Here is a 13,659-nt window from a genome sequence, read left to right on the forward strand (position 1 = left end):
GATGAAGCTCCACTGTCTTATGGGCCCAAATAATGCTCCATATATAATGGGCCCCATTTCTAATGCTCCAGTGTATAATGGGCCCTGTAAATGCTGCTCCAGTGTCTGATGTCCACCTTTGGAATGCTCCAGTGTATGGTGGGCCCCATATATCATTCTCCAGAGTATAGTGCTCCCTAAAAATTGCTCCCAACCTTTAAAACAATTGAATAAGTCTCCTCGCTAAGGAATCCCTGTACTCTGGACTCCTCGTTGTCCCCATCTTCCATCTCTCTGCACTTGGACTGTTTAGGCAGAGGGCGTACAGATGTGATGTCATCGCGCTCTCTGACCAGAATGTCACTGTCAGGAAATGCCGAAGACGTCACGGTGGTGGAGCAGGGAGAAGTAAGTATTTCAACTTTGCAAGTGCTGTGATCCTGAGCAAGCAGGGGGGGCCCACTAATTGACGATGGCACTGGCACAGAGCCCCTCATAGTAAGGCGGTGTGTCTGACAGCGGGTGGGGGTGGGGGTGGGCCCGCCCGCCCTCCCACGCCCGCCCTCCCACCGGCAGAGCCACTTTTGCGTACTTTGAGGTGCCCTGTGCCAGTGCCGTCACCCATGAGTACGCCTCCCTCCACCTGTTCAAGAAACCTGCACTTTCATCTGCACCTTCCTCTTTGTCACCGTGTAAGGTGGTATAGTATGCAGGAAGGGGAACCTGAGTTTCATCAGGGTCAGATTCTGGCTGTAGAGTGCAAGGGGAATGTAGTGGTCTGGGTCAATGTACCAGCAGAATCATCTAGCAGTGGCTGGGCATCAGTGCACTTGTGGCGCCCCCAGGAGTACGGTCGCCACAGTGCATTACCTTCCTCCTAGGGAGTGTGATGTCATGCTTGGGAGCAATGAAGGATCTCTCTAGCAGTTAAACCAACACACAACACAGTTCCCACTCCAGGCCAGCAGGGAGAGCTCTGAACCTGACTACTGAGGAGCTGCTCTCTGTGGTCGGGAGGAGGGAAGTTAGGGCAGTCTGTGAAGGGAAGGGGAAGTGTGTGGATGTGAGAAGGGGAGCTGGAGGATGAGCAGAGTTAAGGTTCACTCCTAGCTGGAGCGCATGGTCCGGATTCCGGTCTCTGAGTTTGTAGGGACACTGACGGTCCTGCAACAGAAACCGGAGGAAGTAGCAGCTGTAAATGCTCTGTTCCCAACTAAGGCACGGAGGCCCCAGCAGCGACGAGTGTGAGCCAGAAGGAAAAGGCTACGGCTGCCTGCCATACGAGAAAGTTCCAAAAGAGAGTCAACAGGGGGCACTTCAGTGAACTCAGTAATGTGAGTACCTCAGATAAGCGCTAGAACGGAGGTCACACTACCTATCTGCAGAGAGAATTCCTAATTTGCTTCCAGACTGACCAACTCCTCCATCTGTACTCTGGGTCCTGGACGGCACTTACCAAGTACAAGTAAAGGAACTGCACGACTGTGTCTGTCATCTTTCTCCTGCGCCTGGTGCACAGCTCTGCTACATCCTGCACTGCACACCATCTACCAACTCTTTCATCTGCCCTGCGACTACGGCCCTACCTGTGCAGGGCTTCTACATCTTAGCTGCACCACAACATCTGCCCCAGAGAAGCGACACTGCAGCGCTGGTCAATCTGATCAGAAACCACAGGTGGCGTCATGGATCATTCACCTATAAATGTTATTCACCCCTTTGCATGGACGCCCAGGGCCAAAGACCGGGTCATCACCACCATGACACATCCCTCTGAGACACCGGCCCGGTACCGATTAACCCCACTGCCCTGGCTGGCGACCCACACTCCATGTCAGATTCATCTTGGACTGGGAAATTCATGATTTGATTTGTTAACCCAGGCATGGTATGTGAGAAAGAGGTACATGGACTAATGTGAAGTGTGGCCTGCTGCATCATTCACTTTTGGTGGGGTGAAGGACACAAGGAAAGGTGTTCTTCCTGACCAGGAGCCAGCACTTGACGACTCAGTGCTTGCATTTTTTGAAACTTCAGAAGAGGAGGGCACATTAGCTGAAGTCTGTTTCGGCAATGTAAGCCAAAACCAGTTCCTGATGCTCCAGCTTTAAAAGCGGTTAACCTACTCCCAGAAAAGGTAGCTTTCCAGGCCTTCCGGAGCCAGACCATGACACAGGCTCAACACCTTCTGTCTTTGCTGCTATTGTGCTTTTGCCACTACCAGCAGATGCACCACCACCACCACCATCAGTACCAGCTGGCAAACCCCACCCACGTTCACGGCCTCTTCCACCATACTTCCTCATTTTTGGGAAAATGTACCCAAAATACCACCAGCTATATGGTACTGTAAAAGAAGGTACAAGGTGTATATAGTATTGGGGAGAATTTGAATCTCCCTAGAGATTTTAGGAGGCAGATCTATTATCTCAGGCCCACTATAGATTACACCTCAATTTAACAGGCTGAAAGTGGTTGGAGTATGACAAAGTACAAGGTGTATATAGTATTGAGGAGAATTTGAATCTCCCTAGAGATTTTAGGAGGCTGAACTATTATCTCAGGCCCACTATAGATTACACCTCAATTTAACAGGTTGAAATTGGCTGGTGTATGACAGTACAAGTTGTATATAGTATTGGGGAGAATTTGAATCTCCCTAGAGATTTTAGGAGGCAGAACTAATATCTCAGGCCCACTATAGATTACACCTCAATTTAACAGGCTGAAATAGGCTGGTGTATGACAAGGTACAAGGTGTATATAGTATTGGGGAGAATTTGAATCTCCCTAGCGTGTTTAGGAGGCTGAACTATTATCTTAGGCCCACTATAGACTACACCTCAATTTAGCAGGCTGAAATTGGCTGGTGTATGACAAAGTACACGGTGTATATAGTATTGGGGAGAATTTGAATCTCCCTAGAGATTTTAGGAGGCTGAACTATTATCTCAGGCCCACTATAGATAACACCTCAATTTAGCAGGCTGAAATTGGCTGGCGTATGACAAAGTACAAGGTGTATATAGTATTGGGGAGAATTTGAATCTCCCTAGAGATTTTAGGAGGCTGAACTATTATCTCAGGCCCACTATAGATAACACCTCAATTTAGCGGGCTGAAATTGGCTGGTGTATGAGAAGGTACAAGGTGTATATAGTATTGCTGAGAATTTGAATCTCCCTAGAGATTTTAGGAGGCTGACAATGATGCTCTCAGTATGGCAGCCGGGAGCCTAATAAGCAGGACTGCTGCAAACAAAAGTGTGGAAAAATGAACGCTTGGTAACTGTGCAGAAAAGAGGAAGAAAAGTATTTTTGCTTTTAAAAAAGCAGTTTGCACAGCAGTGTGCAAACAGCAATGCAGCTATCAGGGAGCCTTATAAGGCAGCCAAATAACCAGCAGAGCTGATGCACAAAAATATATCCTCCCCTGTCACTGCACACAAACTGTTGTGTTGTACAGTGAAAATCGGTACCAGCAGAAGCAGTTTTTTTTTCTTCTTCCCTGCCTAACGCTCTCCCTTATTCAGAATCAGCAGCAGCAACCTCTCCCTTTGCTAAGATCGGCAGAAGTAAGATGGCGGTCGGCGTGCACGCCCTTTTATAGCCCCAGTGGCGCCACACAAAGCAAGCCAATCACTTGCATGCCCTTCTCAAAGATGGTGGTGACCGCTGCCCATGTAATCGCGTTGCCCACAATGTGAGTCCTCCATCATTGGCTGAAAAAGGGCGCTGGAAGCATAATTTGAAATGCGACTTTGGCGCTCTGGTCGCCGACCTCATGGCCGACCTCACGCTTTGGTCGGGTTTCGTTTCATGAAACCCGACTTTAGCGAAAGTCGGCGACTTATGAATTTGACCGACCCGTTTCGCTCAACTTTACTTGTGAGACAGAGCACCGAATCGATGTGAGTAATCACTAGAAAAAAACACTCCAAGCAAATATTTAGAAACAAGAGAATGCGAAGTATAAATATGTTCTGTTCAAAATGGTAACACTGTTTTACCAAGGTTTTGTCCCTCGAATAATTTTGAGTGTTCCTGATAGATTGTTTCATGTTGATTTCAGAAATGACTTCAGATTTTACCTATCACGTAAGGTTTTTGAGAAATGATACAAAACATTATAATATTCTGTTAACTCATATATGAACTTTTTCTGAAACAGTATACAGTATTCTGAATTTTCCACTGAAATATCATAAATCGCTGATCTACACATATGCAAGCACTTATTATGCGAATTCCGCGCAGGCGCAGTGAATCATTCGGCTGACCGTGTGCGGAGCATACCACATCTCGTGGCCAGGGGAGAAATCAAGACAATACTGACATACTTAGAGCTTTGCTGAATGGATCACGACCTTCAATGCCATTCGCTGTCCCAATGATATAGAATCATAGAATCGTAGAGTTGGAAGGGACCTCCTGGGCCATCTGGTCCAACCCCCTGCTCAAAGCAGGATTCGCTAAATCATCCCAGTCAGATGTCTGTCCAGCCTCTGTTTGAAGACTTCCATTAAAGGAGAACTCACCACTTCTCGTGGCAGCCTGTTCCACTCATTGATCACTCTAACTGTCAAAAAGTTTTTTCTAATATCTAATCTGTGTCTCCTCCCATTCAGTTTCATCCCATTGCTTCTAGTCTTTCCTTGTGCAAATGAGAATAAAGTTGATCCTTCTACAATGTGACAGCCCTTTAGATATTTGTAGACAGCTTATATGGAGATATGGAGAGCAGAGAGATCATGTAACAGATTGCTACTTCTGCCTTACAAATGTAGCAGGATATTCAGCAAAGAACAAGAAATCAGGAGAATATCCTAATCTTCCTTCAGCCATAAGACCAGTGCCACATGATGAAAGTCTTGGTGTTCCAAAGGAGAAATTGCAGCAACAGTTTATGTTCTTTTTTCTCCTGCTACCATTCTGAAAATGAAATATTTGAGGCTTTTAGTTTCCAAAATGTGGTCACATGTGGGAGGTTTCCACCAAACGTAACATGGCGTCCGCTATCTATTCCAGCCAATTTTGCCTTCCAAAAGTCAAATGGCGCTCCTTCCCTTCCGAGTCCTGCCATGTGCCAAAACAGTACCTTTTCCACCACACATGTGGTTTCATCAGTGTACTCACGAGAAATTGCACAACAAATTGTATGGTCTATTTTCTCCTGTTACCCTTGAGAAAATGAAATATTTGAGGCTAAAGCAGCATTTTTGTGGGGAAAATGTATTTATTAATTTTCACAGCTCAACGCTATAAAATTCTGTGAAGCATCTTTTGGTTTAAGGTACTTATCACACATATAGATAAGTTCCTTTAGGGGTGTAGTTTCCAAAATGGTGTCACTTGTGGGGTTTTTCCACTGTTTAGGCACATCAGGGGCTCTGCAAACACGGCATGGCATCTGCTATCTACTTCAGCCAATTTTGCATTCCATGTGTAGGGTGGATAACACTCACTGTAGGCCGCAAAACTTCGCCTTCACAAGGCCTCCATCTTCTGGAAAACAAGTGACATCCCGTTCATTTCAACAACCAAAAGTTGACTGGACAGTTCAAGTACATCAGATTGCAACATGCATTATTGGGTTCCACCCTTCCTGTTCCTTGTTTTACTTAACACAGCATGCCCTCAGCATCGCTATCTGTTCCTCCTGTACATCCCCACGTTCACTGGCTCCCTCAGCCCCTTAAACTTCCTATCCAGAATGGCAGTCCATCAGGTATCCTTCACCTTCCCTTCTTGCAGGTCCACATGCATAGTCCCCTGTACGGGATTCTAGTAAGGCCTACCACTGCCATGAACGATAGATATTTGCTGACACTAGTAGCCTACTGAACGTGACCTTGGTTACTGTACTTTCCTATCTAATTAACTATCAGAAAATGCCTGCTTCTCACTAACAGTAACCCCCCCTGTGGGCTAGTCCCAAACATTAGCTGTATCGTATTCTATACCTTCAGCTAACTACAGTTACTCTTCTCATAATGGTATGTACTAAGGCTATTGACCTTATCTTATGTCCTAGATTCTAATCTATGTCCCTATCCTATGCTGTACACAACCATATCACAGTATGTTTACAATATACACTAAAACTGCAGTATTTAGTTCACATTTCACATAACACAGCATGTGTATAAAATGTATGTCATTATCTACATGACGTGATTGGTGTCTTCAGGGGTAGGAACATGACAGTGCAGTCCACCACTCTTGCAGGAAAACTTGTTTTTATTGCACCTACCATATATACTCGAATATAAGTCGAGATTTTCAGCCCAAAAAATTGGGCTGAAAGTCCCCCTCTCGTCTTATATTCGAGTCATATACAAAGGGGGTCGGAGGGGGCGGATGTGTCAGGTCATACTTACCCGTCCTGACGCTGTGTCTTGAGCCCCCAGCTTCTCCCCGTGCTCTCTCTTCCTGCCTTCAGCGGTCATGTGGTGCCGCTCATTAAAACTCATGAATATGTGCATATTCATGAGTTTTAATGAGCGGTACCACATGACCGCTGAAGGCAGGAAGAGAGAGCACGGGGAGAAGCTGGGGGCTCAAGACACAGCGTCAGGACGGGTAAGTATAGCGATACTCACTTGTCCTGCGTCCATGGCTGCTTGCTGCTGTCTGTCATCGGTCAGTGACTTCAGACAGCAGAGGGCGCGGTGACGTGATTAGTGCGCGCCGCGCCCCCTGCAGTCTGAACGTCACTGACTGATGACGTGGCAGATAGCGGTGAGCAGCCATGGACGCAGGACAGGTGAGAATCTGACACCCAGCGACGGAGAGGTGAGTATGTCATTTTTTTTATTTTTACATGCAGCAGCAGCATGGGGGCAGCAAATGAGGGAACAATCTATGGAGCTTCTTATGGGGGCAGCATATGAGGGAACAATCTATGGAGCTTCTTATGGGGGCAGCATATGAGGGAACAATCTATGGAGCTTCTTATGGGGGCAGCATATGAGGGAACAATCTATGGAGCTTCTTGTGGGGGCAGCATATGGGGGAACAATCTATGGAGCTTCTTATGGGGGCAGCATATGGGGGAACAATCTATGGAGCTTCTTATGGGGACAGCATATGGGGGAATAATATGGGGGAATAATCTATGGAGCTTCTTCTGGGGACACCATATGGGGGAATAATCTATGGAGCATTTCCCACCCTAGACTTATACTCGAGTCAATAAGTTCTCCCAGTTTTTTGTGGCAAAATTAGGGGGGTCGACTTATACTCGAATCGACTTATACTCGAGTATATACGGTATTTTGAAATACATATAATTTATTGGGTAACTTTTACTCTGGGTCTACATGGCGACTTTGTGCCTACTTGTGCAAAGAGGCAGAGACCTGTCACTTCGGGGCAGTAGTGTGGCACAGTCAACGGCGACTTTTATACAATGTTGTTCTCTGAAACACCACAGCATTTCAGTGTTACCCAAACATGGCTAAAATCATGCAGCCAGTGCCTGATACATGCTGCCTGTGGATCAAGTGTGAAGTAAGTATAGCTCTCAGGGTCCCCTTAAATTCTTGTCAAGGATGAGTTCAGCAAGACCATTGTTTTGCTCTGATTTTACATGAAAAGACAGGTACAGTGCCTTGTGAAAGTATTCGGCTCCCTGGAACTTTTCAACCTTTTCCCACATATCATGCTTCAAACATAAAGATACCAAATGTAAATTTTTGGTGATGAATCAACAACAAGTGGTACACAATTGTGAAGTTGAACGAAATTTATTGGTTATTTTAAATTTTTGTGGAAATTCAAAAACTGAAAAGTGGGGCGTGCAATATTATTCAGCTCTTTTAACATAATACTTTGTTGCACCACCTTTTGCTGCGATTACAGCTGCAAGTCACTTGGGGTATGTCTATCAGTTTTGTACATTGAAAGACTGAAATTCTTGCCCATTCTTCCTTGGCAAACAGCTCGAGCTCAGTGAGGTTTGATAGAGATCATTTGTGAACAGCAGTTTTCAGCTCTTTTCACAGATTCTCGATTGGATTCAGGTCTGGACTTTGACTTGGCCATTCTAATACCTGGATACATTTATTTGTGAACCATTTCATTGTAGATTTTGGTTTCTGTTTGGAATCATTGTCTTGTTGGCAGACAAATCTCCATCCCGGTCTCAGGTCTTTTGCAGACTCCAACAGGTTTTCTTCAAGAATGGTCCTGTATTTGGCTCCATCCATCTTCCCATCAATTTTAACCATCTTCCCTGTCCCTGCTGAAGAAAAGCAGGCCCAAACAATGATGTTGCCACCACCATGTTTGACAGTGGGGATGGTGTATTCAGGGTGATGAGCTGTGTTGTCTTTACGCCAAACATATTGTTTGGCATTGTTGCCAAAAAGTTCAATTTTGGTTTCATATGACCAGAGCACCTTCTTCCACATGTTTGGTGTGTCTCCCAGGTGGCTTGTTGCAAACTTTAAACTTTAAACTTTTTATGGATATCTTTGAGAAATGGCTTTCTTCTTGCCACTCTTCCATAAAGGCCAGATTTCTGCAGTGTACAACTGATTTTTGTCCTACGGAAAGACTGTCTCACTTCAGTTGTGGATCTCTGCAGTTCATCCAGAGTGATCATGGGCCTCTTGGCACATCTCTGATCAATCTTCTCCCTGTTTGAGATGAGAGTTTAGAGGGACAGCCGGGTCTTGGTAGATTTGCAGTGGTATGATAGTCCTTCCATTTCAATATGATCGCTTGCACAGTGCTCCTTGGGATGTTTAAAATTTGGGAAATCATTTTGTATCCAAATCTGGCTTTAAACATCTCCAAAACAGTATTACAGACCTGCCTGTTGTGTTCCTTGGTCTTCATGATGCTCTCTGTGCATCAAACAGAACCCTGAGACTATCACAGAGCAGGTGCATTTATACGGAGACTTGATTACACACAGGTGGATTATATTTATCATCATTAGTCATTTAGGACAACATTCGATCATTTAGAGATCCACATTGAACTTCTGGAGTGAGTTTGCTCACATGTTATGTGTTTGGTCAGTGTTTGACATTAGTATTTGTAAGGCAAAATCAGGAGTGGATGATAAATACAGAAGTGGTGACGTGTTTCTATTCCCTATGAGGCTTTGATAAAAAGCTGAATGCAGCACTCGGCTGCCCCATACTGACTGGATGAAGTAGCGGTTGAGCAAGCGCTCTCCAGCTCCATTCTAACAGGTATCAAAATTGCCTGTTTTGCCGATCGGTGTGGGTCCGAGCGGTCAGACACTCTCTGATCTACAAGTTAACACTTATCCCATGGATAGGTGATAACTTGTTTTCAGTGGACAGCCCCTTTTAACTTACACTTCTGTAAAAAGCAGTTATTGCTAGCGTAAAACAGAGTGTTGTAGCTTCTTGAAAAAAAAAATAAAATTTGTCCTTATTCCATTGCACAGCTGGATATTCATGAAGCACCAAGGTGGACAACACACAATAAAATAAATCTAACGCTGCATTATGCCATAGTAATGAGTGGTAATAACTAGCAAGCACTCATCTATCAGAGTATACATGTGATTCCTACAGTACTTAGTCAGGTAATGGATTTCCAGAGTTGTGGTCACCATAGGGTGAGAGAAGGTGAGCCGTGATGTGATGTGTGGACCCCTCACCTTCATTAAACATTTGTGTACATTTTAAAGAAAATAGCTTTTCGTCATCTGAGAACATAGCTTCCTGCTGTGGTTTAGTTTCTGCAGCAACGCTTCCTGTGGTTTGGTGGAAAGCGGTAGTATGGCTTTTAAGGATGCCATAGGTTGATAGGGGCTGGGTGGTTCAGTCTTCACTAGTCCCATCATCTCTTCAGAAATGATAAACATTGCAAAGGGCATATGAGAGGATGCCAGGGAAAACGAAATTTCTGGACGTTCCTCTTGGCAGATTGGTGAGTGCTTCTTTCTTACGGCTGACAAGCCTAGCCTGATAAGGTCATTACCAGCTGATGAGATATCTGTTGATTTGGCCTCGGCTGCTGTTTCTTCAGGAGATGCTCTGCTCGTGTTAATGAATGCATGCCTTCACCGAGCTGGAATACATTATTTTAACAGAAGTGGGTTAAAGTGTAGCAGTTTGTAACCAGTTAGATGTTCCTAATAAATAATCCGGTCTGCTCAGTGTTTATGCTGCTCAGTCCGGTCAGCTAATCTTCCAGTAAATATTACCACTTAGTATAATTAGGCTGAATTACAGCTTTGCACCACAGAGGCCGAAATAAGTCCGTACGCAGCTTTCTTGTATATTTTTTGCTATATAATCAATCTTTGAAGTATATAATCCCATAAGAGTGCTTAGTTTTAAGTTTGGCCATACACATTTAATAGCTGTTGCCAGATATTCCTCCTGCCAACCCCCCCCCCCGATACATATGCATACTTATTTGACCAAGCGTGCTTGATTTTTCAATGGGGACAGAGCAGTAAGTTATTGCTGGACACCTTTGGCTGAGGCTTATCTCTCATGGGAAGTAAAGGATCATCTGTTTTCACTGATTTAGGAAGGACAAACATCTGAAGGCTATCCAATAAACATTTGATAGCCATTGGAATCTACTGACCGTAATTTAGTGCGTATGACCAGCTTTCGTTTTAAGGAAGTACAGTCATCTGGGTCCACATTAGTAAAACAATGTTGCATTTTTATTGTGAAGATTCCTATAAACATTATTTGTTATCAATTCAAACAGTTGCTCTAAAACTTAAATTCACGGTGGCCGAACCACCCAATAATAGTGGGGCCAGACCACCATCTAATGTGTATGGAAGAATCCAGACAGCAGAAAAAAAATCAGGCAGATTGAATGCAAATGTCTGATCTTTTTCATCTCCAGGGAAATAAACTGTACCAAGTGGTGTCTGGCAACAGATTATCCCAATCTTCCTATTAAAAACAAATGAATGTTTTGCTGAGATGAAAGTTTTCGTGCATGGGAGAATTAAGAATGATTGCTGGATGGAGGAAGGTTCTCCTTGGCACTGGAAGAACTACTCCATTACAGTCTGGAGACTAGATATATTGGCAACATCTTTTCTACTATGTCCAAGAAAGTGATTTTGACCTGATTCTTCACCAGCAAAACCACAGACAAGCATCAGGCTTGTCTGTGTTTTTGCTCAGGGTTGGACATACCATTATTGTTGCATCCCATGCAGCTGCACAGAGGTCCAAGAGGTAAGGGGACCCACTTCCACCTCCAAAGCAAAGTACTGTTACAGTCACTTAAACAGGTCCATTATAATATACTATTGCACTGCCAGGGGAGTATATAATTAATTTTGCACAAGAGCCCTCTTCTGACTGTGTCCACCCCTGATTTTATTGATGAAGAATCCATTCCAGGTTTGAAGGCATGCTCTTGGAGACAATATAAAAAATCTTGCTAATATTAGTAGTCTCAAGACTGTAAGTGAGGAGTGTCTCCAGTGCCAGGGAGAACCTTCCTCCATCCAGTAATTGTCCATTATTCCCTTTACAGTACAGTGGTACGTATTCTGAGTGGAGTACATGGCTGAAACCCTATATAAGGCGAAGAAGAGTGTTGTGCCTCAAGTGTAACCTCAATAGGAGAGTATAACATCTCAGCATACACAAACAAATGTGTCTATAGCATATTGGTTCTGCATATGAAGTGCTCCCCTCTTTTCATATAAGTGGTGAAGTTTGAAGAGATAGGTGTCAGTAAATGACTATTCCACCAAGCGATATCTCATATGTATGGACACATTTTGATTGCTTGAAACCCCACTAATCATTGGTATAAGAGTCCCGAGCCCCAGGTTCTCCTCATCAGTATGTCTGCTACAGGAAGCTGTTTGTACAGAGAGATGTCAAGAACTCTGCTGTTCCATGCATCTCCCTGGTAAATATGAAACAGCATATAACTGTTTCCATATATCCCATACAGATATACATGTCATGCTTCAGGGCTTGAACCCTTGAGCCTGTGTTTTGTGGTCAGATTCTCTGTCCACGGAGCCACAGCAGACACACCTTTTCTCCAGGTATTTAGGTTCTGTTATCCTAACTGCACTCTGTTTAGCATAACACAGGTCTTAACATTTGTTTGCCCTATCCCCTTTAGGGTGCGGCTTTACATTCTTTCCCTCCTGCTGGCATTTCTTGCTGGTGATAGTCTCATTTGGATGTCCAGCCATCCTACTGTAGTTTAAAGCCAGTCAGTGAAATTCTAGCTAGGGGTTATCTCTTTGCTGTTTCTGTTCTTTACTCTGCACCTACTGTATATTCTTTTTCTTTTTAGTAAGTAGGTGGCATATTATATTTATACTTTACTTTTTATTTCGTGGTTTATTTAACTCACTCTTTCCTTTCTTTTAGCACACTTTTCCCTTTTGTTGGCAATTTACACTCTGCTCTACCCTACGGTCCTTTAGGAGGAACGTGAAGGGCTCGACGGCCTTTCATAGGCAGCATAGGTCCGAGGTGCCGTCTTCTAGTCTTTGGTTAGGGCTATCTAAGCTCACACAGGACCACTAGTGAATTCGGGGTCAGGATCTCTAGTCTATACAGGAACCAGCAGGGTCAGTTGTAGGTTTTAGCTTTACCTATTATCCCAAGTGAGTTGCTATTCTGGCATAACAATATGAAGCTGCATTCTGCATACTCTTTCCATCCGTACAAAGAATGGCGAATAGAAACATACTTTTAACTTTCCACTAGAATGCACGAGGCATTCTTCATAGCTGCCACATGACTACATTTTTTGACGAGTTCATTGTTTATTTTTTTTAATTGAACTAAATTTAAGCTTATTGGATCTTAAGTTTGATTGGAAACAGTCATTTCTCCATCTTATTTTCTTGCATACTGTAGAGATTAAGCCTATGCTATTCTAGCTGAAGCCAACTGATCTCTTTTTTTCCCTGTTGGAAATGTACAGGAAAAAACTCAGTAGGGAAGTACGGTAAAATAATTCTCCACATTTTTACCTAAGAAGTTAGAATAGCATATGGTAGAACAGAAACACTGGTGTGAATAGAACCTTATGCTGTTTAAACTTTTAAGAGGAAAAGTTTCCATTTTCCAAATTCCTTGCAGATTTTATGTTGCCAAAAGACTTGCTTTACATAGACAGGTATGATAACTACATTACGTATGTCCTAGGCTGATCTTCAAATTGCTACTGGGCCTAATGTAGATCAGCAAAAAACCCTTATTTCAGGACATCCATGGGTGCAATCTTTAAAATGTTTTTGTGCATGACATCTACTATTCTGTAGGCCACAGTTCAATTGCGATTCTTAGATGAGACAAAAGGAAATAAATTATTAAAGGGAATCTGTCACCTTATTTTCGGCCTATAAGCTGTGGCCACAGCCATCAGGGGCTTATCTACAGCATTTTGTAATGCTGTAGATAAGCCCCTGATGAAACCTGAAAGATAAGAAAAAGACATTAGATTATACTCACCGGTGGCGGGAGCGGGTGCGGTGGGTGTGCGCGGTACGGTTCGGCACCTCCCATCTTCATACGATGATGTCCTCCTCCTTGCTTCTCCCTCGGCTCATGCGCATGCGTACTTTATCTACCCTGTTGAGGGCAGAGTAAAGCACTGCAGTGCGCAGGCGCCAGGAAAGGTCAGGGAGGTCCTGCGCCTGCGCACTGCAGTACTTTACTCTGTCATCAACAGGGCAGAT

At 44.0% G+C, this 13,659-nt stretch overlaps 1 protein-coding gene across 2 annotated transcripts in view; it reads left to right on the top strand.

Annotated features, from left to right (window-relative positions):
• The first annotated feature begins 9,791 nt into the window (after positions 1 to 9,791).
• The window catches only part of RGS14 (regulator of G protein signaling 14), a 292,753-nt gene continuing 288,885 nt past the window's right edge, over positions 9,792 to 13,659 (top strand). For both annotated transcript variants that reach the window (XM_073566583.1, XM_073566629.1), the window contains exon 1: positions 9,792 to 9,893. In XM_073566583.1, coding sequence (XP_073422684.1) covers positions 9,849 to 9,893 — 45 coding nt within the window. In that variant the 5' untranslated portion in view covers positions 9,792 to 9,848. The remainder of the gene's footprint in view (positions 9,894 to 13,659) is intronic.

Source organism: Dendrobates tinctorius, unplaced genomic scaffold (genome assembly GCF_039654945.1).
Source record: "Dendrobates tinctorius isolate UK_male_01 unplaced genomic scaffold, ASM3965494v1 ptg000001l, whole genome shotgun sequence".
Lineage (NCBI taxonomy): Eukaryota > Metazoa > Chordata > Amphibia > Anura > Dendrobatidae > Dendrobates > Dendrobates tinctorius.